Source organism: Monocercomonoides exilis (assembly GCF_001643675.1).
Source record: "Monocercomonoides exilis strain PA203 chromosome Unknown scaffold3-2548433, whole genome shotgun sequence".
NCBI lineage: Eukaryota > Preaxostyla > Oxymonadida > Polymastigidae > Monocercomonoides > Monocercomonoides exilis.
The window spans coordinates 1002693-1027266 of NW_027150548.1; the positions used below are offsets into that span (position 1 = coordinate 1002693).

Consider the following 24574-nt stretch of genomic DNA (forward strand, 5'->3'; position numbering starts at 1 on the left):
AATCAGCATCATCATTTTCTTCATTTTCATCAATATCAACATTTTCTTCACCAGATCCATCTGCCTCGTCTGCCCTCTTCCAACAGACCCAGGGCTCCCTCACAGTCTCTGCCCTCGCCCTCGCCCACAACTCCACAAATCAAATCACCCCCATCCTCTTCCACCTCTCCCAAAACTCCCCTTCCCTCAACCTCAACACAACCACCATCACCGGAACAACCTCCATAACAATAAAAACACCCCTCTTCTTCCTCACTGCTGGCTCCCTCGCCCTCAACCACACAGCAATCACCAGTCTCACCCTCAACAGTCAAAGCATCTTCCACCTCACCTCCCTCACAAATCCCCTCACCCTCAACTCCTCCAGCATCACCCACATCACCTCCACAGCCACCCCCGCCAGCTGTGTCCTCTCCTCTGCCACCTCCCCTGCCCTCTCCCTCTCCCTCTCCCTCGCCAACTGCACCATCACAAACATCAACTCAGCTCCACAAAACCAACAGACTGCCACCAATGGCGGGTGCATCTCATTCGCCTCATCCGTCTCTGCCAATACGTTTTCGGTGAGTGACACCACCTTCTCCAGCTGCTCTGTGAGCGAGGATACAAGTTCTGGAGGAAGAGGCGGTGCTCTCATGATCGAGTTCAATGAAGGCTCACAAGTGTCAGAATCCTCCTTTTCCATAACCAATATCGTGTTTTCAGCCAACAAAGCGAGTGTTGGAAGAGATATGTATTTTGTGTGCGAATCATTTGTCGCTTCTGTGAAAGAGCCCATGTTCGCCTTCATGAGAAGCATCACTCAGAAAGACAACTCAGTTGTTGGACATGACAGAACAGAAGCATTCGGTGATTGGAATGTTGATTTGTTCATATTTCTCGATGGATACTTTGATGATACAATATTTGTGGATGGAATATCTGGTGTTGAGGAGGTGTATTGCGGGTTGGAGAAAGCTCCATGTTTGAATGTGAATTATGGAATGGGGCATTTGAAAAAAACGCTGAATGTTAAAGAGGAGATTGTTGTGTGCGAAAAATCGAATTTTACTGGATGTGTGGATGTGAGTAATATGTGTGTAATGGCCAAGGCCGAAACAATTGTGCAGATTGAATGTCAAACAGAAGCGAGTGGATCTGAGGAATGTGTTCTGAAATCATCATCACTGACAGAAATACAGTTCATTGGAATTGTTATTCCATCGAGTTTTAACAGAACAATCACATCAGTGATTGAATCAAATACTCAAAATGGTGAATTGCGCATGAAGAACTGCGCAATGAGTGTGATTGGAGGGAAGGGAAACACAATTGGGTTTTTCTTGATCAAATCAACAGGGAAGATGATTGAACTGGATTCTGTCACGATATCAGATGTAAAATCCACTGTTTCATTGTTTTCAATTTCGCTTTCGTCTGGAAATGTGAATGATCAGAACTACAAGATGAAACTGTTGAATTGCACACTGGAAGGTTTAGAGATTGATGGAGGTGAAGAGGCAACAGTGTTTGGAGGGAGTGTGGGAGTTTGGATGGTGATGAATGGAAGTACAATTGATGGGGCATTGTCGGAGAAGAGCAAAGAAGGAGGAGCACTGAAGATAGTGTTGAGTGCAGAAGGATACATTACAATTGAAGAGAGCTCATTTGTTGGATGTGTTTGTGAGAATATGAGTGAGGGAGGTAAAGGAGGAGGGATATATCTGGATTGCAGTTCATATGAAGAAGCATTTCAACTTTCATCGATATCATTTTCTGGATGCTCAGCAACAGTTGGGAAGAACATGTTTGTGAAGAGTGGGAATCTGGTAAACAGTGTGAATGCAGAGCGTTTTGCATTTGATTGTTCAGATTTCGAAGAGGATGGGAATGCATTTGTTGGGGAAGATGGGAAATATGGAGAAATGGATCTGCGAGTGTTTCTTGTTTCTTTGAAGTGGATGGCTGTGTCTGTATCGACTGGTGGACACGACACATTGGGATGTGGAAGTGAAATATTCCCATGTGAATCGATGAAAAGTGGAATTGACCACATTGATAGAAGTGGAACAGATGGAGTAAGGAAAGTGAAAGTGAAAGATGAAGTGACAGTTGAAGATATTTATTCCTTCACAGATGCACTTGCGATTGATGGATGTGTGAATGAGGGAGATGAAACCAAGCACAAGCCAATTCATTTTGAAGGTCCAATCAAAGGGAATTCTGCATCATCTGTTATTTCATCAATTCAGCCACTCGGCTTGTTATCTTTGAAGTTACAGATTCCAAGTCAATTTGAGCCAAATATGAATACGCTGATCTCATCGAGTGGGATTCTTCAGCTCGTTAACTGTTTATTTGAAATTCAATCAGCAACAAATATTATTCAATATTCGTTGATAACCACAACAAGTGGAAGTTGCACATTGAATGGATGCAGTTTGACAGATTGTTCGTTTGTCATATCTCCATTGGTATTAGCTTCTTCTGTTATATTTGAAAACATCAACTTTACAAGTATTGCAAACACTGGAAGCGGTGAAGGAGGTGTTGCAAAAGTGATATTGCAAGGGAATGAAGATTTGGTAATCAAATCAACAAATGCGTCATTTTGCTCGCTTTCATCAGGCAACGGAAAAGGAGGGTTCTTGTATTTGGGTTGTCAAAATTGTTTGAATGAGAAGCCATTTATTTTTGATACTGGCGTAACATTTGAGAACAACAATGCAGCCATTGGAAAGAATATGTTCATTTTGGGAAAGGATTTTAATTCTTCTGTAACAAACGATGCGTTTAAGTTCGATTTTTCTCAAATGATAAATGATGACAATTTGTTTGTTGGAAGTGATGATTTTCATTCAGGCAAAGATTTGTTCATATTTCTGATTCCATACAACTCAATGGAGATATTTATCTCATCAGAAGGATTTGATGTGGCGCGTTGTGGAAGTGAGGAAGAGCCATGCTTCACAATGTGGAAAGGGATGAAAAATGTGGAAAAGGAGATTGGAAATAAAACAATTCAGATTGAAGAATCAACTATTATTCAAGATTCATTCAACATGTCCAATTATCAGATCAAAAAGAGTGTAAAGATGGGAGAAGAAGATACAAAAGCCAAATTGAATTTTGAAAAAGCAATTGGAAGTCAACTGGAATATTTCATGGGAAATGATGATCATTTTGAATTGGCAAATATCCAATTACAACCATCAACTGGATTTGACAATTCAGCCATAACAATTATTTCAAACAAAGGAGGAGATTTGGTGATACGCGAATGTTCATTCTATTCAGAAGCAGGAGTGAACAATGGATTTGATTGTGTATTTGTGGATGCGATTGGAGGCAGTGTGGAAGTGAATGATTTGTCGATGGAATCATGCAATGTTGGAAACAATATTTTTGTCATTCATGATACTGGAATTACTTGTTATTTCTTGAATGTTCGAGTAGAATCGTTGAATGAAAGTGGAGGTTGCATTTTATCGATCAAGAAATCTGAACAAGGATTGAAGATAAATGAAGGAGTAAATGAAGATGGTGCAAATATTGAGATTGGCAATTCATCATTTTCGGGAGTGAAGAGAATTGGAAATGGAGCAAGCATTTTGGAATCAAAGTGTGAGAATAAGATTTGTTTGGTTGTGAAGGAGAGCAGCATTATAGAAGATAAAGCAGAATTGGGTGAAAAAGGAGGGGTAATATTCTTCACATTGGGTGCATCTGGATCAATGAATTTGATTGGCTCAACAATCAGCCATTGCAGCTGCAGCAACAATACAGGGAAAGGAGGAGGAGTGTATTTGGCAACAAAGGAAAGAGGAGAATTGAATTTTTCATTTGTGGGTATGAAATTCAGTGCGAACACAGCAAAAGTGGGAAATGACATTTTCATTGAATGCTTTAACATATCTTCACAGATCAATGAAACCCAATTTCAATTTGATCTTCGAGAAGGCAACTACAATCGTAGTAATGCAATATTTGGAAGAGATGACTGTGATTATCCAAGTGACACCGACCTAATTGGATTTGTGACGATTCATCAGAGTGATACGATCATTGTGAGCAGCTTGAATGGATCGAATGAAAAACAGTGTGGAACAAGCATGCTTCCGTGCTATTCAATTGAGCATGGCCTGATTCATTTGACTTCTGATTTCATAAGTCAAATGATTGTTGTTGAAGAGAGTGTGATTGGCGGAGAGATAAATCTGGAGGAAATGAGTTTGAGCTCGAAAAGCAGAGGTTTGTGTGAAGTTGAAGTGAAATCAGGAATTGAAAGAACGAGAGAGACTTTGATTTCAACAAGAGAAACAGTCTCATTGGTGAGAGTGAACTTTGTATTTGATTCGAATTTCATCTCTTCTCATGAATCATTTATATCACCAGAGGGAGGCATTCTTGAAATGATGAATTGTTCATTCAGTTCAAAACTACTGGTGGAAGATGGAAATGCAGAATTTGCAAACATTCCATTTCATCTCATAAATATGGCAAAGGGAGAATTACAACTTGATGGATGCACAATATCAAATCTCATTCTTCATGAATCTGCATTATTTCTCTCATCACCACTTCCATCAGTGATTTATTTATTAACAATTTGCAATTCAACAACAGAAACCTCTTTGATAGATGCTTATGAATGTGGACAATTAACAATTAAAGATTTCAATACAGAAAATATCACAGTTGAAGGAAATGAAGAATCATTGATATCTTGCTTGTCAATGAAAAAGACGATGCAATTGGCAAATTGCACAATGGGCGGAGTCAGTTCAAAGACAACAAAAGGAAAATTGATGAAACTTGAGGATTGCACAGATGTGAAAATGGATAGTTGCATTTTTGATGGAAGTTCAAATGAAAGAAATGAACAATATTTGAATGAGGAAGAAGATATGTGCAGATGGGAAGGATCTCTTGTGGATATTGTGAAGAGTTCTGTGATAGTGAAAGATTCAACAATCTCGAATTCACCAGAAGGTGGAATAACAATGAGTGGAGGAAATGTGATAATTGAGAAAGGTGAGTTTTTGAATAACAATCCATCGATTGAAGGATATCCATCACTGAGAAGAAACATCATCTGTTCAGATTCAGGAACATTGAATGTGATGAGTTTGAAAGGAGGAGATGGATTGAAGGATAATACATCTCTTTGTATGTTGAATGAAGGGTGCAGTTTTGAAGGTATTGTTTCAGAGAGAGATTCATCATTCTTCATTCCAGTGTTGGAAAGCGTGGAAGCAAAAGAAGAGACAGATAGAATGAAGCTGACATTCAAAGGATTGCTTCTTATTCCGTGCAACTTATCATTTTCAGTTGTGAAGAGGAAGGGAGAAGAGAAAGAGATTGAACATTTTGATTTTGACTCAAATGGGTTTTTGTCAGAAAGAGAAGCAGAAGGAAGTGTGGCAAGAGATCTGATCAGTGGTTGTGGAAATGAAATCGAAGTGAGCGTGTGCGTTCTGTTTGGGAATTCAAATTCTCCTTCTTCGACAAATTCATTCATCTTGAAGAATGCAACTGTATCTGAATCGAATGGAGATGGCAATGTTGTGAAAGGAGACAACAAAACAAATTCATTGTGGATTGTGATTGCTATTATTATATTTGTTCTTTTTATTATTCTGATAGGATTTGTTGTTGTATCAATTCGATGGAGAAAGGCAAAGAATGAGAACAAAGATCTGAGAGAGATTGTGAACGATAACATCAGAAAAGATCCGAAGGCATTTGAGATGGTGACAATGGAGATGTCGCCTGAGGAGCAGTGGAGGAGGGCAGAGAAAGAGGCAGAGAAGAAGAATGAGGAGAGGATAAAGAAGAGGGTGTATGAAAAAAGCTTGGGACATTCAGAGTCATCGGAACATTTATTGAGTGAGAGTGGTTCCACTGAATATATTCTGGGGAGGGATTCAGACAAGATTCCAGAATGGGTGCTGGAGAAAGTTGATGAAAAAGAGGAAGAGGAGAAAAGGAAGCAAACACCATCGCCATCCATCTCATCCACTTCAACGACAGATACGTCAGACACAGAATCCACTTTTGTTCGGAGAGAGGACTTGTGCCCAACCACTTCGTCCATGTCGAATCTGGTGGATGCAATGGCCTGTTCATCGCCTTATGAAAAGCTGATTGTAGATTTGAGGGATTCGCTGTTCATGTTGCTTCATGGGAGGAATGAGAAAAAAGATCTGGCGATTGGCACATTGAAGGAGAGGGAGCTGACAGGAGCGCAGATGCTGTTCTGGGTGGCAAATGGAGCGTTGCACTCGCTTGAAGATGAGGAAGACGAACTTCCCTCTTTGCGAGACCTGAGTCCGCACATTGTGCTGTTCTCGGAGCACATGGTGATCTGCATTGCGCTCCACTCCGACTGCTCCTCTTCATCTGATGATTCGGATTCATCCACAATCTCATCAACCACGATTGTGACATCTGCAAGTGAGGATGATGATGATGATGATGAAAGAGATTCTCTGCCATCATCAGCGTTTGAGGATGAGGAGGAGAAGTGGAAGGAGTGCTTGAGGTGGAAGGCGCCCGAGCTGGTGATGAACAGGAAGATGGGAGCAACAGAGAAGTCGGTGGCATTCTCGATTGGGATGATGCTGTGGGAGTGTGTGACACTCGAGATCCCGTTTGGAGAATACGAAGGGGAAGTGGCAGGGCAGAAGATTGCTGATGGAGAGAAGCCGTATGAGAGGGGGATTGAAGAGAGTGAGTTGAAGAATATGGTGAATGCGTGTCTGTCAGCAGAGCCATCGAAAAGGCCGACACTCACAGAAGTGAAGAAAGAGCTGGTTGGGCTGTTTCCAGATGGGATATTTGTTGTGACGATGACAGATGCAATCATTCTTGAGGAAAGCAGCGAAGAGCAGGATGAAGACAGAGGGAGCAAAGAATGTGAAAAAGAAGGGAAAATGGAAGTGAATGAGATGAAAGACAAGTTTGGCAATGGATGAGAGATGAAAACAAGAAATAAGTTCAAAAATAAATGTTTAATAAGAATGATAGTTTTTTCATCACGTTTGCTGAGATTTTGATTAAAATTAAAATAGACTTTAATAAGTTTTGATATATATGTGATGGTAAGTTGAAGGCTAATGGTGATGTGAATTTTGAGATTTGAATGTTTTAAAGTGAGTGTATGATGATTTTTCGCAGATGACTTTTGAAAACTTTTTTAATGTTTAACATGCTAATTTGAACAAATCATATTCAAACATGAAAAAAGAATCGAGAAAGTATTATTTTTATCTCGAAATGAAAAATGTCAATGTTAGATTTGCAGTTATCAGAAACAATAAAACAAATTGAAAAAGGAATGTTCAAAATCAACTCTTTTAAAAGGCAATTAACTTAGTTAAATTCGTGGGAAAATATCCAATTTTAAAATTAATGAGGTAATTCAAAAACAAGTTTTCATTGTATCTTCATTTTATTATTTTTTTTTTCTTTTTTTTTTTTTCCTTCCTCCATATATATAATATATTAATAATGAATCCGAACGTTGTCAGACATTTCATAAAAAATTGTTGGTTTAGTCATCTGAATTATTGCATACTATTTTTTTTATTGGGATTCAAATAACAATTTTTAACAAAATAGAACTTTAACATATTTATTCAATAAAATTTCAAATATTAGATCAATTTGAATTATGTCCAGCTTTTTTGAATTGACTGAATCAATTCTGATTTGGCTCAATCTTATTTGTAATTAAAAAATAAAAATTTATATAACAAATTTGATCATATTTGTGAAATATTTAACGTGTATTTTAATGTTAAGCAATTTATTTTTATCAACATTTTTATCCGTTATTCGCATGGCAGTTTGCTATATATGGTTGGTATGCATTTAGCTCTTCGATGTGAAAAAGTCCGAAATTATTAAAGTTATTTTTATTGTTTTATCGTACGAAGGAACAAATTGCGAATGTTTTTGCTCCTTCAAACTTTTATAATCAACGATTTTTTTTAAGTTCTCCTAATCTTATATTTCTCCTTTGCTTTGATTATGTTTTTGATATTTACTAAGTCTTTCAACAAAATTTTCGTTGCAGACAAATTTTTTTAAAACTATTTTCGTTATCTATTAACATATTTCTTATTATAAAAGCTATTAATAGCATTGTGGAGTTTGTATAAATTTCTATAGAGTTTGTTTTTTTGATTTCTGATGTATTTAAATTTAAGTTTTATTTATTACGATTAATTCTTTTTAGCATTTCAAATCAATCATCAATAAAGAATAAAAAAAGAATATCCATTTTTATTTGTGTTTTTATTGTTTGAACAGCAGCTAATGTTGAATATCGAATTTTGAAAACATCGAATTGGTGAAACTTTGCTTTTTGAAAATGAAATCACAAATATATTGATTCAAATACATTTGAAATGCATAGTTTTATGGAAATCTTTTGATAACTTAGAGTCGAAAAACAACCAAAAATTTTTGATCATTTTCCCAGAAGTGAATCAATCTGCATTGATTCAATCAATTCAAATAAATACAATTCATTTCGAATTTTTGTCTTTCTTTTTGGCTTTGTTAAGGCAAATACCATGTGATTTTCACAAACTGGATAAGGTCTAATATTTGTTAATTACTGATTAATTTTTAAAATGGGTTAGAATCAGTTTTTCATACGAAAATACATTGTTGGAAGTTGTTAGGATAAGATGTATTGTGCTAAAAATGAAAAATGTGAAAGAAACATGGTGAAAAAAATGTCAAAGAGGCCATATGATTCGATGTTTCTGACGTCTTTTCCACCAAATGATAATTGCACAGATGCAAGTAAAGAGCAGACAAAGTCTTACATGTTCAGCTCGAAATTGCTCGCCCAAAAGGAGATACTTTCGCAGCTTGACTGTGAACTGGAACAAATGAAACGAAAATACGAATCGTTAAATCAAGCTAGATATCGACAAAAAAGGCGGCTGGAAGACATGAAAATGGAGTTGAGCAACAAAGGGAAGAAAGGGCATGGATTGGGGTTTGAAACGGTTGGGGTATATAAGAATAAGGCGGATGTCCAAGCCAATTCGACAAAAGAAAATTTAAAAGAATTTCAATGGAAAGGAGACGTAACGTTGCGTTCAGATTTAAGTTTGTCCTTGAATAAGAACACGAAATTTATGGAGGTTTGCAACAAAAATTTTTGACATTTTCATTTTCAAAAATTATGAAAAATTCAACATTCAGGACGATGGATGCATCATGAATGTGAGTGGTGCTCATTCAATATGTGCGATGAGTGCTGTATTTGATGGCCACTCATCAGACGGGAAAAGTGGGAAAAGTGCAGCGAAATTTGCTAAAAAAAATCTTCTTTCAGTTTGAAAAAGAAAATATTGAAATTTATTTGTTGTATTTTGTTAAAAAAATTTTTTGTATCTTTTTATTTTTTTTCAATTTGACTCCAAAAGACGATTTTATCGAATTATGATAGAGAACACAGGAAAGGGGACCCTTTTGATATTAATATTGAAAAAGTTCTTGGTGATTCATTTGAGGTTTTAAAGAATATCTGTTTTTTCTTCAAAATTTACGGAATATTTAAAAATTCAATTTTTTTAATGTGGAACGGAAATTATGTATTTTATATTCACTTGAATATTTTCATAATTTCTTTCTTACTTTCTTTCTTTTGTTTTCAAAGGAAGTAGAAGAGAAAATGCTGGATGAGGAAGAGGATCTGTTTGAAGAAGCGGGGACAACAGCAAGCGCAGTGATTGTTCAAGCTACAGGCAATGAGCAATACGACCCGATTGGCCGGCCAATTGCTTCGAGCAGCTTGAGCTTGGAGGGAGAAAAGAGACAAGAAAATCAGAGTGAATTTGATGTTTTCCAGTCGGGGAATTGCGAGCTGTTCTGTGCAAATGTGGGAGACTCAGAAGTTTATGTTTTGTATGAAATTTCAATTTTACAAATTGAGTTAATAATTATCGCAAAAATCATTATTTGATTTCAATACAATTTTATAAAAATTTTATTTATTTATTTATTTATTCACCCACCCACCCACACACACACACACACACACACACATCCTTCCAAATTATATTTTCTGCAGCCCTTCAGACCCAACGAGCCAGCCTGTGAAGCTGACCACTTGCCACAACGTGTTCAACAAAGAGGAGGTTGAAAGGTGTCGCGATTCAGGAGCAGAAGTGGTTGAAGATGACGGAACAGAATACGGAAACAGAGTGAATGGTTTGTGAGAATATTTGAAAATGTTTCGTTTTCAAAAAATAAATAAATAAATGTGTTGCTATATTTTTTGTTATTGTTGTAGTTATTTTGTATTCCTTATAAATGCATTTATTTTTGATCGTTTCTTTTTATTTTTTTTTTTGTATTTAATTTTTTAATTTTATCATTGAAGGATTGCGAGTGACTCGCTCGCTGGGAGACTTTTTTTCGGCGCCGACAATTTCGCAGCCGTTTGTCAGCCACATCAGCATCACGCCTGAGACAGGATGTGGGGCAGGGTTTGCCCGGCTGAAGGAGAAGAAGAAGAAGGAAGCCGAAAGCAAGAAGAAATGTGAAGAAAAAGATGGGGGAGACAAAAGTGCGAAGGGGAAAAGCGCGAAAAAGCAGCCTTTGAAGATGAGCCACACACAGGATTTGCCGGAGAAGGCAGAGGGAAAAAATGGAAAGAAGGAAGAAGAGAAAGAAAAGGAAAAAACAGAGAGAGAAATCAGCAAGAGAATAATCCCTCCTCCGCTGTGGGTGGTGATGGCAACAGATGGGGTGTGAATGATAAAAATAGTTTCTTTCTCTCTTTCTTCTTTTTTCTTTTAAAGTTTTTTATTTTTAAATGGAAATATCTTGTCATTATGTTTAGTCTTTTTTCATTGAACATTTTTTTTTTGAGTGAAAAGAGAGTTGGGGTTGATTTGATGTATTTAACAATTTTGTGCTTGTTCTGGGTATTCATTTTGATTTCATAATCAATCACTATTTTATTAAACCTATTTTTATCTTTTATTTTCTTTTTCTTTTTCTTTTGATTATTTATCAATGGATTTCTTGTAATTCCCAGCTGTGGAATGTTATGAGTGCATCTGATGTTTCTCAAGTTATTCAGAAGAAATGCAAAGTGAAACTTTCATTTGAAGAGGAAGCCTCAACCGACGCTCCATCAACAGCTGGATACTCAAAAGTGCCTGGAAGCATTGCATCATCAACACCTTCTTCTTCTTCTTCTTCTTCTTCTTCTTCTTCTTCTCATTCATTGACTTCGATTGTTCTGCCTTCAGGCAAAATCGTCAGAGCCAAAAAGCCTCTACTTCCAAATGTGTCGTTCCCTGAGCAGTTTCCTTCAGCCAAGGAAATGGCATCTGCACTCATTCATTCAGCGCTGGAGCGATACGACAGCCCAATTGCAAAGTCCTCTCCACAAGGCTCACCCCAACAACACCAGACTTCTGCATCAGCTTCCATTTCTGCCTCTTCTCCTTCATCTCTTTCTTCTTCTCCTTCTCTTTCTGATAGCCAGAGGTTGCCTCAAACCTCAACCATTTCTTTGCCTGTTCGCGACAACATTGCAGTTGTGGTGATGAAGCTGGAGTGGATTCCGGCTGTGACAAAAGTGGCAGCGTCGATCGGCCGCAAAGCAGACAACATCTTTCTCTCGTCGCTGACACTTGGGATGAAGCCGAAAAGAGGCTATTCGCTTGTCCCGCCTCAAATTCCTCCTCAGCCTTCTTCTGCTTCTTCTTCTGCTTCTTCTGCTTCTTCTGCTTCTTCTGCTTCTTCTTTATCATCAGCAGCAGCAATTCAAGCTCCGTCTGGCACAAACACACAGTCTGCTGCTATTCCATCGAATGAGAAAGAGAAACCTGATGTTTTGAATGAGAAAGAAGCAAAAGAACAAAATCAGCCAGAAATAGAAAAGATGCAAACTTCGTCTGAATCTGCAGAAAAGGAAGAATTGGCGATGAAAACTCAAACAGACACTTCTGATCAGATGAATGGAGACAAAAATGGAGAGAAAACCGTTTCATTTTCTGAAAGTGACAAAAATTCAGTTGATCAGAATTCTGAATCAGTGCCATTGCAACAGGAGGAAACAGCTAATAGAGATTCAATTGAACATGAAGAAGAGAAACAGACTTCGGAGAATAAGAAAGAAGAAAGAGCAGAAGAGAAAAATGAAGAAGAAAAAGAAGAAACAAAAGAAGAAGCATTAAAAGAAGGGGAAAATGAGAAAGAGGTTGAAGAGGAAAAAGAAGAAAAGAAAATTGAAAATGAGGAAGGAGTTGAAGAGAAGGAAGAAAAGAAAGAAGGAGAAGAAGATGAAAAGAAAGAAATTGAAGAAATTGAAGAAACAAAAGAAGAGAAAGAAGAGAAAGAGGTCGAAAAGGAAGAAGAAAAGGAAGAGAAAACAGATGAAAAAGAAGGAGAAGTTCAAAAAATTGAAAAAGAAAAAGAAGAAGAAAGAAAAAATGATTCAGAAATGAAAACAGGTTTGTCTGAAGAAGAAGAAGCAAAAGAATTGAAGGTTGAAGGAAATGAACAAGAAAACGAACAAGTTGAAACAAATGAAACAGAAAATGATGAAAAAGAAGAGAAGAAATTAGAAAAGTTGGATGAAGCAGCAGAAGAGAAAAAGGAAGAGAAAAAGGAAGAGAAAGAAGAGAAAGAAGAGAAAGAAGAGAAAGAGAAAGAAGTTGAAGAGACTTCAAAAGAACAGATTCAACAATCAGAAGAAAAGAACGAAGAAGAGAAACAGGATGAAACAAAAGAGGAGAAAGAAGAGAAAGAAGAGAAAGAGGATAGAAAAATGGTAGAAGAAATGAAGCAAGATATCAAAGAAGGCAAAGAAGAAGAAGAAGAAAATGAAAAAGTTGATGAGAAGAAGAAAGAAGAGGAAATTCTGAAAGAAAAGAAAGAAGGAGGAGGAGGAGGAGAAGGAGAAAAAGGAGAAGAAGATACACAAAAAATTGAAAGTCAGAAGGAAGAAGCGCAAAAAGATGCTGAAACAACAGATTTGGATGCAAATTTTTCAGAGCAAGCAGAAAATGCGAATGGAATCGAAGAAAACAAAGAGAAAGATTCAGAAGCGTTGCCAAGTGATTCAAAGGAGGAGATCAATGAAGAGGAAGCAATGAAAGAAGGAGAAATTCGAGCGTGAGCAAAGAAATGTTTTTTATTTCACAAAAATACGACAAATCATACCAGATTACTCTTTGCTTCACTTTTCTGAATACAATTTTTATTATGAAAAAAAATAAAAATTTTCTCAGAAATTGAGAAATATTTGATGTTTTTCTTAAAGTTACAAATCAAATCAATTGAAATAGAAAATGTATGAAATTTGAAAATTATATGAGCATGCACTTTGATCATTAATGAAGATGGCAGAATCCAAAAAAAAAAAAAAAAAAAGTACCTGAATTTGTAATTTTTGTTTTTAAATTTCTGTTTAATATGAGTAAATTTCTAAATGGGGAGGAGAGAGAGAGAGAATGTTGAATAAAGTTCATTAATAATTATTGAGTATTTTTGAAATTAATCTGTTCTTCAAATGTTCATAAAATTTTATAAGAAACTGTTCGATTATTCTTCTCAGCACACAACATCTTATTAATTTTCTTCAATATCTAATGATATGATTCTTTTCGAATGACATTAACATCAGAAAAAATGCAAGAGTTTTTGTTATATTTATGAAAAGCTTGGGAAAAGGTTTCATTTCACAAGCCTCATTGAAAGCCAAATCACAAAAATATATTTTCTTACATAATGCATGTGTGAAACGTTCTTTAATAATAAGGAACGAAATGTTTCACTCAAAGAATATTGTTCCACTAGTTTATTCTCTAAATTTTCTCAAAAATTTTTTTGTTATTCTAAAATTTAAATGCATGAGGTTATTGGAATTGAAATGATACAACTGAGGAAAAGTTTTGAACAACACATTGTTTTACTTTCATAAATGGGGAAAAACATGTCACTTCAGGAATTTTGATTTAACCTCTGTGACATGACAAGAGAAAATTGAAACAATGACAAAATGACTGACACGATACAGATATCGCATAAAATACCGGACATCGCACAAAATACCGGACAAGATCGATATCTCAATAACAGCAAGAAGAAAAATTCTGTTAAATTTCCTCAAAATATACCTCATTAATACAAACTCACATGACATGCAAGACTTTCAGGACAGCTTCGCTTGAGCTCAGAAAAAATAAATATCGAAATTTCGGAGAAATAGGATTTTGATTCTCTCCGAGATTTAAAAAATTATTTTTTCTGAGCTCAAGCGAAGCTGTCCTGAAAGTCTTGCATGTCATGTGAGTTTGTATTAATGAGGTATATTTTGAGGAAATTTAACAGAATTTTTCTTCTTGCTGTTATTGAGATATCGATCTTGTCCGGTATTTTATGCTTATCTGTATTAATGATTTGTCAAAAAGGGTTTTTAATGACGATTTCATAATTCTTAATTACATAAATCATTAATTTGAAATTCAATATATAACAATTCTCATTATATTGAGAAAATGTGTCATTATTTTTCATATCGTAACTTTGTTCGAAGAAAGATCTTTTTTTTCATAATAGTGGTATGAGCAATAAAAAAGCTCAAATATGAGTAAATAAGTGCGGTGTGAAAGAACTGTGTTCAAATTACAAAAAAATAAGTGAGTTTGAGAAAATCACAAAAATGCCATTATTATATTTATTTTTAAGATATTTTTAATATTTTAATTATTTGATATCCCAGCACCCAACAAGTTTAATTATTGTTTGCAGATAGTTGAAATTTGAGTATGATTTAATTACATAACTTTTTTAAATGATTCGTATGAACTATCACTGAAAAGAAACGGTTTATTGATTTATAAAATATGATTCGAAATTACAAAGTTTTTTATTTTGGAAGTTGTTTCTTTGAAGAATTTATTATATTTTTGTTTGATTAATATTATAATTTTTGTAATTTGAGAATTTTAAACAAATTTTAAAACATATACCATCGGTGGAAAATGCGGTCACTGGTGGAAAATCCGGTAGTTGGCAGAATCGAATTGTTGAACATTTTAACATTAAAAATTCATTTGCTCTCGCACTGAACAATTTGGATTTTGTTTTTTTTGAGAGTTAGAGTTAAACTTGGTTGAATTAAATTAAAAAAAAAACATTATTCATTCACAACTTCATTATTTTTCTTTGAAATGAAATGAGATAATGATGAATTAGGCGCTGAGTTTCAAAAAACGAAAACTGGCAACCATATTTATGTGCAGCAAAAAATGATCCTTCTTTTTTTTTCAGTTGTGATTTTCTGAATAGAGTTCGTCATCTATTTTTCTCCTTTTGCATGAACGAAGCTGTGTAGTGTTCTCAATGCTTTTTGTCTCTTTCCTATCATAAATATAACTAATTTCCTTTCCATACAAATAATCATCATCTATTCTTTCTCTTCTCAATCTAATTTTCTTTTTCTTAACGTCAACTAATTTCTTCAATATACTTTGTTTATTTTCCTTTTCTTTACTAATTTCGATTTTTTCTTCCTTCTTTTCTTTCGGCTCCTTTTCAATTGTCTTTTTTTCTTCGCTTTTTTCTTTTAGTTGACGTTTTTCCTTTGGAGAAAAATCTCCAAATAAATCCTTCTTCATATCATTTGAAATATATTTTGATGAGAACTTTTGAGAAGATGAAAGCGGACCACATATCCTTGACAGCACAGGAGCGGCGCACACCGGATAAACTCCTGAATTCGAAAATGAAGATCTTTTGACCGAAGGAGTTGTTGCCGCTGTTAAAGCTTCTGGCAAAGCATCTGCCAAAGCTTTTCTATATGAAGAGGTTGAAAATTGAGTTGGCCTTGCAAAAGAGTTTTGAAGAACTTGTTTGAACCTTGCAAACACACGGTTATCGCAAGGTTGCAAAAGGTGAGTCATGTTAGAAGGGAAAAATTCAACGATGAAATTTCTTTGTTCAGCAAACGCAATCACTTCTGAATCGAAGTGAGTTCGGTGATTATCCAATAAAAGAAGAGCTTTTTTCGAAGATGAGAGTTTTAGTTTATTTGCAATTAATGGAAGCCATTTCTTTGTCATTATCCTTCGAAACAATTCAGCAGATATCCATCCAGATGAAGACCCCTCATAAGATACATTGAATGAATAAAAATTAGAGAATTCCTGTGGAATTTTTTTCGAGGGTATATTAGTATATGAGGAAGATGTGAGCAGTCTGCGCAAATGCACACACAAATAGTTGCATTTTCCATTTTTGGCAATGAAGATGGGGAAGGAGGTGATTGGTTTTTCAGGCAGACTACCAGTTTTTCTGTTCCATCACCTACACGAAACGAAGATTCGTCAAAATTGTAAATATCAGTCTCATTAATTCTATTGGCTGTGATGATGGAGGACAACTTTTTGAACCACGAATGCATTGCTTCTGGAGATTGTGCGTTAATTTTTGCAATTTCCATCGGCCTGGAAATTGAAGTCCTTAAAATTGAACAACTTTAAATCAAATCATACGCATATTTGGAATTGACCTTATTTCATATTTCTTCGCATTCGCAATCTGAATTCACAATGTCTTGTATCTATAATATATAAAAATATAAAACAAAATAATCTAATTCTTCAGACCATTGCTTGAATATCCTTTAGTCGGATTATTTTTTTTTCGGATAAAAGTGCAATAACCTGATTTTCAACAGTTTCCAATTGTTTTTTTGTAATAATTGTAGGTCTGCCGACTTTGCCAACTTGCCGTTTTGCTTTCAAAGCAGCCATTCCTCTTTCCCATGCTCCATTCGAAATAGCTTTGGATCCTACAGCAGTTTTCCACGTGACAGCATATTTCTTTTTGATTTCAAAGACTTTTTGGGAAGGAGAAGAAAGATTTCGGTAATCTGATGCTGCCATAAGCCTGTGAAGTTCTTTGGAAGATATTTTTTTGTAATTTCCATTATTATTCATTTGATCAAAAATTGAATTAATTATATAAATAAGAATTTTAATGAAAGAAAGCCAATTTTTAACAATCAAGAATTAATATATGTGAAAAAATAGTCATTTGCTTTAATTTTCACATAAGAAGAAAATTCATTACTTTTATTTAATCAACAAAAGTTAGTTTTTATTTCTTCGGAACTTGGAAGTTTTTTCGATGATTGCAGTAACAATCTTTCAAGCTGTGCAGGGGTTGAGCTTTTGAAAGACGTTTCGTTCATTATCTTAAAAATAGTCAACTTATTTTCTGTTCTTTTTGGTTTTCAGATAACTTGGACTACCGGATTTTCCACCAGTTACCGCATTTTCCACCGATGGTAAATATAATTCGAAATATAAATGAATAAATAGACTTTCAAAAGGAAATGACGAATTGTTTGATAAGATAATAAGATATCAAAGAAATTCTGTGAAAAAATAAAACATGAGGTTAAAATTTGCTTTTTCATTTTAAAAGTTTTTTTTATTTATATTGTTTTTTTTTTTATATAAGGATCTTTTTGTGAATGTTCAACGTTGATTCGCATATAGAAACAAAAAAATGACGTTTGAGAAGAGCCTGATAAGATGGCAGAAGATATTAAATGAAGAACAAATGGAGAATGAACAGACGCAAAAATTGAAACAAATGGATTAGATAATATTTGAGAGATGAAAATGGTATTTTGAAAGAAGGAGGAGAAGTTACAGAAGAGAGAGCGGAATATTGAAGAAATGGACGAAAAAGAAATCTGACAAACTTTCGATAAAAAAAGAAATTTGATGAGGAAGACGTTTGTAATAGGCAATTCGATGAATTAGATGTCAGCATAACATTAATCCCCTTTTCATTGTTTGCTTTTCTTTTATCTTTTGTTCTGTTGAAACACTTTATGTCTTCTGTTTTGATAGTTCTCTCATCAATATCCAACGCCAATCGAAACAACTTCGTCTTTCAGAAAGAAGAAGGACAATGCGTCCCAAGTGATTGCGCCAGATGTTGAAGAAGATGAAGAAGAAGAAGATACCGTTGAGCTTAATGTATTAGAAGACAATGATCTGACAGTAGGAGCAGAAGAAGATGAGATGTCTAACCTGGAGAACTGAAGAGGAGAGGAAGGAATGGCATTAGATGAGGGTGGATAACCAAAAGAGGAAGAGGAGTAGGAAGAAGAGAAAGAAAAAGAAAAAAAGATGATAAGGAAGAAAAGGAAGAGGAAGAAGAGGGAAAAGAGGAGAAAGAAGAAGTGGAGTTGCTATTTGTGATTAAGACTACTGTGGATGCAGCGATGATGTGGATTGGAAGAGAAAGCAGAAGAATAATAAGAATGATAAGAAGAAGAGGAAAAAGTGTTATTTCTAAAACCATGATAATTATTTTTATTCTTATAAGCAATTGTTTGAGAGCGAAGATGTTTGCTTCTGGATGAAGAGGCATTATTCATTTGGTTCAATTGTGTGTAAAAAAAAAATCCAATTGTTAAACTGATGTTGCATCAGCTGTTTGAGATCGTGTGTGGTGAGGAGAAGGAAACTGGGTGGCTATATCGAAAGAGGGGGAGTTAGGAGTAGGATGAGTGGAGGTTGAGGTGAAGGCGGAGGAGGGAGAAGGATTAGATAAAATTGAAGAAGAAGAGGAGGATGAGGAGGAGGAGGAAGAAGAAAATGATGATGATGAAAAGGAATTGAAAGAAAAAGAGAATGACGTTTTATTGAAAATTGATCATAAAGTGGTAAAATCTGCACAAAAGAGGAAACATGAAGAGGAAAAGCACAAAATTATCTATTTCAGTTCAAGGCGATGGTGATAACAAATCAGAATATAGCTTTGGATCAGCGAAAAACAAAAAATGATTAAAGCAGCATCAACAACGAAAACATCAAAAGAATGAAGACGATGAAGCAGAAGTTGAGCAGACAACCATCGTCATTCATCCCAAGTTTGTCTCACATAAGCTTTCATTTCGTTTTTTTACTCGTATCTCTGGATTCCACATTTTTCCCCTCCTCTTCTAACTGTTTTCTAATCTGTTCAATCTGGGCGATGCTCTTCTGGCACAGAAAATGGATTTTGTGAAGCCAACGGAACTCATCCTCCTCTTCAGCCATGCTGCTCATGCTTCCATCCTCTTTCAATTACTCTCTTCACTCAGTCACGCTATGCCCACTCTGCTGCAGAGAACAGAATCATCATTGATGGAAGAAGAAGAGGAGGAGAGGAGAGAGGAAGGTTTTTTCAAAAAATCAGGAAAAGGAGATGCTTATAAAGAAGATTCTTCAACAATTAGAAGCATTGAACAAAGACCTATAGCGAATGAAAAACTTGTCAGTTTCTGAAATGATGGAATTACTGACAAAACTTGAGAATTCTCTTCTTTCTCAGCTTTCTGAAGGCTCATCATTCATCTACATGCTTTCTCCAACAGCTGCTCGTTCATGTTTCCACTCTCTTCTTGTTATTCTTGTGTGAATTCGTAGTGCTTCACTTTTTCTTTCGCCTTCGCTCAGAAGGATGAGCTACGATAACACAGCTCTTCTTGCTCTGCTCTACACACTCGTATTGACTGAGTGGAGGACGCTGCCGCTTCAACTTTCTATATCACAGAAGATAAGAGAAATCATGAAGAAGCACAAGAAGCTGTGGAAATCAAGTTATGGAATAGAGAAAGAGGAAAGAAGAAGCGAAGAACCAGACTATTAAAAAAAGAAATGACAGAAAAAGGCAACAAGGCGGTGGAAACAGCTTGCGAAGAAAACAACGGAAAACAATCTGTATCTCTTTTCTCCAAACCCACAACGCGTCATTCACACTCAGACCCAATCAGAAGCTAAAGCAACAATACCTTCTCGCTCTCTCCGTCTTTCCCCGCACTCAGCCATTAAATTGCACCTTATCAACCACATCCTCCCAAACTGAGCTATCCTCCTAATGCCATTCAACATCCTTATTTTCATATCCAATTGCAATTTCAAACACAAACTCTTTATCCATTCTCCTTCTCTGCAACATCTGCCTACCAGCATGAATATTAATATCAGTATCAATAGCCATCTTATCCCTCCTCTTCCTGTTCGATTCTCTATCCTCCTGCACACACCTTCTCTCTTGCAATCCAATTCGTCCTGTCGCCTTCAACTTCTCATTCCTCTTCTTCCTCTTTTTCCTCTTTTTCTTTTCATTTCTCTCCTCATCATTATTTGCCACTTCTGATTGATTCCTGAATACTTTTTTGCTTCTCTCTTCGATTTTTCACATAATGTGTCTGTGCCTGTTGTGATTATTATCATGCAAAACTTCAATTCCCGCTCGCCTACTGCAGAAAAACTTTCTTTTCCTTCTCTCTCTCTCTTCATCTTCTTCTCTTTGTTTTTCCCAAGCTTTTCTTTCTCTCTCTCTTTCTTGTAATGGTTTTGATTTATTATTTTAAATTAATTGTTTATTTTGAAATGCATTTTTTCTTGGATATATTTTTTAAAATCAGCGTTTGACAGAATATTGAAATGAACTTATTTCTTATCAATGTGAATATTAGATGTTATTTGTTCATTTATTAATTTTTCATGATTTATTCAATGATCGCTTTTATATTTTGATTAAAATATGTTGAAATACACAAATATGATAAATACGAAAAAGATGGCTGTTATTGGTGGTATTTTCTGTTTTATATTGTTGAAGAAATCAACAGAAATATACTCACTGCTTGGAATAAAAATATTAGAAAATACAATTGAATAATAACAAAACAGTATGACACAACGTTGCAGTCTTCGCACCCTTCATTAATCATATTTTTAATTAAATAAATCGACAATATTCACAAATTATTTCCTTATTCGTTTTCCTTTCTTCTTTTCATCTTTTCAAATAAATGAAATTTTACTTTGTTCATTCAACCCTCTTGTTTCATAAATCAAATAAAAACAAATGCTAATCAAGCAAAAATATAATAAATTCTTCAAAGAAACAACTTCCAAAATAAAAAACTTTGTAATTTCGAATCATATTTTATAAATCAATAAACCGTTTCTTTTCAGTGATAGTTCATACGAATCATTTAAAAAAGTTATGTAATTAAATCATACTCAAATTTCAACTATCTGCAAACAATAATTAAACTTGTTGGGTGCTGGGATATCAAATAATTAAAATATTAAAAATATCTTAAAAATAAATATAATAATGGCATTTTTGTGATTTTCTCAAACTCACTTATTTTTTTGTAATTTGAACACAGTTCTTTCACACCGCACTTATTTACTCATATTTGAGCTTTTTTATTGCTCATACCACTATTATGAAAAAAAAGATCTTTCTTCGAACAAAGTTACGATATGAAAAATAATAGATGGTATTGGAATAAGAAAAATTTATTGAAATAAAAATAATAATTCAAATAACCGAAGTATATTCTAAGCCAATGCGACAGACCGACATTTTTTAAACAACTCGACAACAAGACCGACAATTTTGTCGAGTTTAATTTTTTTATTATTAAAAAGATTTTTTCATTTTATTTTTATTTTTTGTTAATGAAAAACGAAACAAAATCTTTTTATAAATATTTTTATCGACAAAAATATAAATAATTCAAAATGGAAATGATAAATCAAATATTTTTCTTTTTTTTATTAAAAATTCTTATAATAAAAATGGGTTATCGGTAGATCTTTGTCGAGATCAGTCGAACGACAAAGATCAGTCGTTTGACAAAGATCAGTCGAGTTGTAAGATATAAATGTGAATAAATGATTTTTTAACAATTGTTTATTATTTTTTATTTTGAGACTTTCACTCATTTGAAGATTTCACTTTTTTCTCATTTTTGAATCATTCTGGCTTTGATTTCTTGTTTAGAAGTTCAATGATTTGGTTTAATTTTATTTCAAATGTTGCATTGTTCAAACAAGATTTTTTCATCAATAATTTTAAAAAGGAAATGGAGTTTTGCATATTTCAAACAATTCTCTTTTATCTTTTTGGTTTTGATTTTTAATACAAATTTGATCATCGTTTCAAAAATGACATTTGATTGTTGTAGTTATTCTATGAAATGATAAAGTGGTTATTTGGAGACTATTATTGTTTCTAATAAGTGTAAAAAAATTCTTTTGTTCAAAGTTAAAATTTGCACAAAAATATATGATGAGTTTCTTTTTCTATAACATGAAACTGTGATAACATATAAGTGAAGGAATATTATTTTCTAAACAAAATAAGTGAATGAAACGAAGTTCAGAAAATTTCGTATTATCCAGAGAATGAAATGTTGCTCTATTAGAGTGACTTCGTGAGATGGCATGAATATTAGGAAACCACAATGATGAAGAAGGATCAGATGGAGCTTCATGCGAAGCCGAAGAGAACAGTAGAAAAGAAAATGGCTGAAATGTAAAAATAGTCTGATGGAGTGAAGAACATCCCATTTATCGGAAAGAAATTGTTTGAAAGAAGAGAGAAGGCAAAAGAGGGAAGAATGAGAATGAGAAGAAGAGGAAGAAGAAATAAAAGATTTGTATAAAAATCATGTGATGAAGAGGAGGAGAAGAAGGAGAAGGAGGAGGAGAAGAAGATAGTGACGAAGAAATTTGACAAGAAAATGGTAATAAAGTTTAGGAAGATGTGTGAAATAGAAAAGAAGATTATCATTGAATGAAATTCACCACAAAATCAAATTATTTCTGAAAAAATTCAAAAATATTAAATCGCTAAATAAAAGTCACTCAAAAAGTGCAATGAAACAACAATTACATAACAAAGTTCTTTTCTTTCTCCTTCTCTCCTTCTCTCCTTCTCTCTCTTTCTCAAAAAAACAAAAATAAATAAAAAATTTAATCATTTCTATCAAACCTGTCTTTCTCTCTTAACTCCATCAATTGTAAACTCCCATCTTCCTTTTGTCCTTTCCTTCTCTTCCACCCTCTCGTTGTACTTCAAATCTCTCAACAGCATCTCAGCATCTGCAATTGGATCCTTCGAATGAAGCTGCTTGCTCAGCGTGGCGATTGCTTCGGGTGAAAAATCCTGAAAGGGAAGAATGAGGGAAGGGAAGAAAAGGGAAGTGAAGAGAATCGAATGGAATGGTTGATATTTCATTTATACACATAGAAAGAAAAAATTAAAGAAAGAAAGATGATCATAATAATATTAAATAATAAAAATAAATGACATCATTTAAAATTGCAACATATATATAAAAGAATAATCACAAATAAATATCAATTCTATGATTTCAATAAACAGAATTAACACAACCTTCAGCTTGTCAACATTCCAAGCAGCTAACGCTCTCAGCATCTTTGAATTCATCAGCATCGTTGCTGTCTGCACAATCGGATCATTCTCATCCATACTCACACTCACATCTCCATTTCTATTGATTTCACTTCCTTCTCCTCCTTCTCTTTCTCCTTCTCCTCTTCCTTCTCTTCCATATACATTCCTCGATGTCATCCCTCTCTCTTTCGCCTGTCTCACAGCAGAAAGAGGTGGAAGCACCATTCTTCTGCTTCTTCCGCCTCCGCCAGCAGATGAAGCTCTCATTTGAGAAGAAGAAGAAAAAGAAGAAGCATCAGAAAATGGACAGAAATTGGCATTGGTGTTTTTCAGTCTGTCTGTTGCTTCACACACAATCACATCTGAATCATCAGAAGCAAACGGATTGGTGAAGCGAGGAGTAAATTGGGGTTGATTTTGGCTCGAATTTTGTGTTTGTGTTTGGTCTTGGAAGAGAGGGAAGTCTCGGCCAACAGGACGGCCTGGAGTGAATGTGGAAGAAGAAGAAGAGAAGGAGGAGGAAGAAGGAGAAGAAGGTCGACGAAGATCGGGAAGTTGTTGTCTTGATGCTGATGATGGACGTTGTGATTCTTCTTTAATGAAATGTTAATGTGATGTTGATATGGATAAATAAATAAAGAAGAAGAAGAAAGAAGGAAATAAATAAATCAATAAATCAATAAATCAATAAATCAATAAATCAATAATAAAAAGTAGTAAATTAATCAATTCTATTTAAAAACATACAACGTTATGTTCCATCGACACTTTGTGCGAGTGGGAGCAGGCGAGCGGTGCGTGCGGGAGAAATACCGCAGAAGAGAGAAGCAGGAGGAGTGGAGAGGAGCCTGGCAGTGGAGAAAGGAGACATCGGAGTGAGCTGGGAAGAGCGGGAGGTGATTGGATGAAGGGAGGAGGAGGAGGGGGTTGGGTTGGATAAGGTGACTGAGAAGAGGTGAAGGAAGGATATGAGAGCAGGAGGAGGAGGAAAAAGAGAAAGTTAAGGCACTTGCGATATGAAAGATGGAGTTGTGGAGTGTAATGTGAGGTGCTGTGATGAAGTTGTATGAAATGAAAATTGAGTGCCAATGGAAGATGGCTGTGTAGAAGCGGGCTTAATCAAATGAACTGGTCAAATAAAAGAGGAAGAGGAGGAAGAAGAAGAATAGAAAAATATTGATGCATGAGTTATTTTTCTTCGAGCTTATTTAATATCAACGTTAAAATTATCGCTATTTATCAATTCCACATCAACAGCAAATATATCACAAAAATCTTCCATTCAAAACCATTGAATTTATCACAAAACAACATTCAA

At 34.9% G+C, this 24574-nt stretch overlaps 7 protein-coding genes across 7 annotated transcripts; 4 read left to right on the forward strand and 3 right to left on the reverse strand.

Annotated features, from left to right (window-relative positions):
- Positions 1–1280: 1280 nt before the first annotated feature.
- On the forward strand, positions 1281–6956 carry MONOS_12925 (uncharacterized protein; the record flags this gene model as incomplete). Its single annotated transcript, XM_067865586.1, has 2 exons — positions 1281–1948; positions 2042–6956. The coding sequence occupies 2 exons, from the start codon at positions 1281–1283 to the stop codon at positions 6954–6956; spliced, it is 5583 nt and encodes a 1860-aa protein (XP_067735193.1).
- Positions 6957–8621: 1665 nt separating this feature from the next.
- On the forward strand, positions 8622–13331 carry MONOS_12926 (putative Protein phosphatase 2C). Its single transcript, XM_067865587.1, has 7 exons — positions 8622–9143; positions 9205–9336; positions 9429–9515; positions 9662–9909; positions 10076–10215; positions 10388–10755; positions 11048–13331. Exons 1-7 carry the CDS (start codon positions 8679–8681, stop codon positions 13139–13141), a joined length of 3534 nt encoding a protein of 1177 aa, XP_067735194.1. The 5' UTR covers positions 8622–8678; the 3' UTR covers positions 13142–13331.
- Positions 13332–15293: 1962 nt separating this feature from the next.
- On the reverse strand, positions 15294–15929 carry MONOS_6058 (uncharacterized protein; the record flags this gene model as incomplete). The annotated part of the gene is made up of 1 exon (XM_067876260.1): positions 15294–15929. One exon carries the CDS (start codon positions 15927–15929, stop codon positions 15294–15296), a length of 636 nt encoding a protein of 211 aa, XP_067735195.1.
- Positions 15930–16543: 614 nt separating this feature from the next.
- On the reverse strand, positions 16544–16913 carry MONOS_6057 (uncharacterized protein; the record flags this gene model as incomplete). Its single annotated transcript, XM_067876259.1, has 2 exons — positions 16544–16588; positions 16692–16913. The coding sequence occupies 2 exons, from the start codon at positions 16911–16913 to the stop codon at positions 16544–16546; spliced, it is 267 nt and encodes an 88-aa protein (XP_067735196.1).
- Positions 16914–17541: 628 nt separating this feature from the next.
- On the forward strand, positions 17542–18086 carry MONOS_6056 (uncharacterized protein; the record flags this gene model as incomplete). Its single annotated transcript, XM_067876258.1, has 3 exons — positions 17542–17546; positions 17802–17832; positions 17892–18086. 3 exons carry the CDS (start codon positions 17542–17544, stop codon positions 18084–18086), a joined length of 231 nt encoding a protein of 76 aa, XP_067735197.1.
- A 781-nt stretch (positions 18087–18867) lies between these two features.
- On the forward strand, positions 18868–19680 carry MONOS_16955 (uncharacterized protein; the record flags this gene model as incomplete). Its single annotated transcript, XM_067869832.1, has 3 exons — positions 18868–18919; positions 19041–19209; positions 19488–19680. 3 exons carry the CDS (start codon positions 18868–18870, stop codon positions 19678–19680), a joined length of 414 nt encoding a protein of 137 aa, XP_067735198.1.
- Positions 19681–22824: 3144 nt separating this feature from the next.
- On the reverse strand, positions 22825–23523 carry MONOS_6055 (uncharacterized protein; the record flags this gene model as incomplete). Its single annotated transcript, XM_067876257.1, has 2 exons — positions 22825–23004; positions 23236–23523. The coding sequence occupies 2 exons, from the start codon at positions 23521–23523 to the stop codon at positions 22825–22827; spliced, it is 468 nt and encodes a 155-aa protein (XP_067735199.1).
- Between the last annotated feature and the right edge of the window lie 1051 nt (positions 23524–24574).